Source organism: Penaeus japonicus, unplaced genomic scaffold, assembly GCF_977035675.1.
Source record: "Penaeus japonicus unplaced genomic scaffold, GWHDUDI00000001_assembly GWHDUDI00000013, whole genome shotgun sequence".
NCBI classification, from domain to species: Eukaryota; Metazoa; Arthropoda; class Malacostraca; order Decapoda; family Penaeidae; genus Penaeus; species Penaeus japonicus.
Genome location: NW_028234415.1, coordinates 7,827,135 through 7,829,634, shown reverse-complemented (window position 1 = coordinate 7,829,634; position 2,500 = coordinate 7,827,135). Strand labels below are relative to the sequence as shown.

Below are 2,500 nucleotides of genomic sequence, written 5' to 3'. Positions count from 1 at the left end.
ATCACCTGGAAGGAGTGAATTGTGGAATGACTCGTTCGTCTGTTTGGGAAATCTTAATAGATGGTTTCCCAGTAGAATTATAGGAAGATTTACATTTGCCTCTTTGGGCTGTCGAACATTCAAGAAGTAGTATCTTAGAACTGCGAATGACCATGTACTACACCTGGACTGTGCACAAGACATACCTGGTCGGTGCACCAGTACCACATGGAGTTGATACGAAGCCCAATGATCATGCCCGTCCAAGGGTAGTCGGACAGACCGGGTTGGATCGGATGCAGGAGAGACAGGTAGTATGGCGACGGTTCACCACAAGTCTTGTTCTGACTGTCCGTTGCGCGCATGCTCGCTCGCGCATAAGGGTAGTCTTCCACCAGCTTCGAAAAACCACCTACCTCCCTAAAGGCTGAAGAGGAAGTCATGAAATAAAATCAGAATTATGGGCTTCGCAAACAAGCCATGAGAACATTACAAGCGAAGTTAAAGAAATTTAGGAGTACGGAATACTCCCAAACGAACACGACGACTGAGTTAATTAACCATGAACAACTCACAGAGGACCATGAGGATGAATGCCCCGACCACCATGAGGATGGTCTGCACGAAGTCGGTCCACACGACGGCCGACAGCCCGCCCGCGATGCAGAACACGGCGGCGATGGCCAGCAGGATGAGGATGGAGAAGTACAGCCACTCGGAGGAGTTCTTGTTCAGCGCCAGCTGGATGAACAGCGCGCCGGCGTACAGGTCGGCCTGGGGGAATGGGGATCGAACAGTACTCTTTAACTTTAATGATATAAATGAGGGAACTACACTTTGATATTAATAGTAACTTTCAAAACAATAACGCCAAGAGGAATAGGACGTACTTAAAAAAAAAAAAAAAAAAAAAAAAAAAAAAAAAAAAAAATATAAAATATATATATATATATATATATATATATATATATATATATATACATATACTGAATTTGCATACAAAAAAAACTCACCGAAATCTTGGTGAATATGTAGAGGATGAGCGCCAGGAAGGAGAGGTAAACACGGATCCTTTGTCCTCCAAATCTCAGTCTGAGATATTCTGGCATCGTGTACACTCCGGAACTCAGGTACACCGGCAAGAAGAGCCACCCCAGCATTATGAGGGTGTAGATAGACTGTGTGGGGAGGATTGGGGCATGAATGGTAAAGATTTTTGATACAGAACTAATATTAATTGAGATTCTATGATGTATTATTCTGATACAGTCTGTATTATAAGTCTTTATATAGTTTCTTTTTCTCTTTTTTTTGTTTCTTTTTTCTTCATATTGTCTTAGATAGTCTTTACTAATGATTCAGGAACTGATCTATGCATTTCCCACCTTTTTCATTACACATCAAAACATAATTCATAAGACATGACAGGTGATCGAAGTGTAGTGTGATAGAAAAAAAACAAAAAACAAATAAAACTACCAGAGAGAATGAATTTACAAAAGACTTTTCATTATTTCATTGGCATAGTGGACAATATTTTTTTTCTTCTGTCACAACTGAAGTATCTGAATTTACCCGTTGACAAGATGTGTAACATTTCACTCCATTTAAGATCGAATGAAAAGAAGACCAATGATAGTAAACACACGCAGTGGCCTTGGGAAAACCAGTACAATATTATGTATCCCTAGGCGCGTTTAAGTTACGTTTTTTATTACGTTTTTTTTTATATATAAACTCCACTTTCATCTATAACAGATGGAACGTGTTATGATAAATCCTCTTCTATTGTTCTGATTCGTGTTCCACTTTTATTATCATCATTATCCTTATTTTTGTTATAATTATGAAGATCCATGATCATGATCGAAGTGTAGATATAATATAGGTCAATATAATACAACATATAACACATTTTTTGCAAAACATATTGGTTAATCAATTGATTTACAAAGCCAAAGACTCTCGATAATTATTGATGATTGCAGGAAGCATGACCAGTCCCTCTACCATGTCCTATTTTGGCTTCTAACCGTTTGTCTATGTCTCATTTTCACTCCTTTTTATATATCATGTATGAACAAAGCTTGATTCCTCATTCAGTGGTATTATCTGCTACTTGGACGGGAGATATATAACGCATTTGCTTTTTATAATCAACTTGGAATTATCATTTCAGCAGCTGTACAATGGCGATATATGAATCTTGCTTGTTGCCATGATACTTGCAATCGCAACACCAACACACACACACACACACACATATATATATATATATATATATATATCATATATTATATATATATTATATCTATATATTTGGTATGTGTGTGTATATGTATGTATATATATATATATATATATACACACACACACACAACACACATATATATATATATATATATATATATATATATATATATATATATATATATATATATATATATATATATTATATATATATATGTGTATATATTTATATATACATGCACACATTTATATATATACATATATATATATA

At 35.6% G+C, this 2,500-nt stretch overlaps 1 protein-coding gene across 2 annotated transcripts in view; it reads right to left on the bottom strand.

Annotated features, from left to right (window-relative positions):
- Window positions 1-2,500, bottom strand: part of LOC122247799 (sodium/glucose cotransporter 4) — a 14,467-nt gene that overhangs the window by 5,030 nt on the left and 6,937 nt on the right. For both annotated transcript variants that reach the window (XM_043007403.2, XM_086543121.1), the window contains 4 exons: window positions 993-1,157; window positions 555-753; window positions 186-406; window positions 1-5 (listed from right to left, as the gene is read on the bottom strand). The exon at window positions 1-5 is cut by the window's left edge and continues 239 nt beyond it. In XM_043007403.2, coding sequence (XP_042863337.2) covers window positions 1-5; window positions 186-406; window positions 555-753; window positions 993-1,157 — 590 coding nt within the window. The remainder of the gene's footprint in view (window positions 6-185; window positions 407-554; window positions 754-992; window positions 1,158-2,500) is intronic.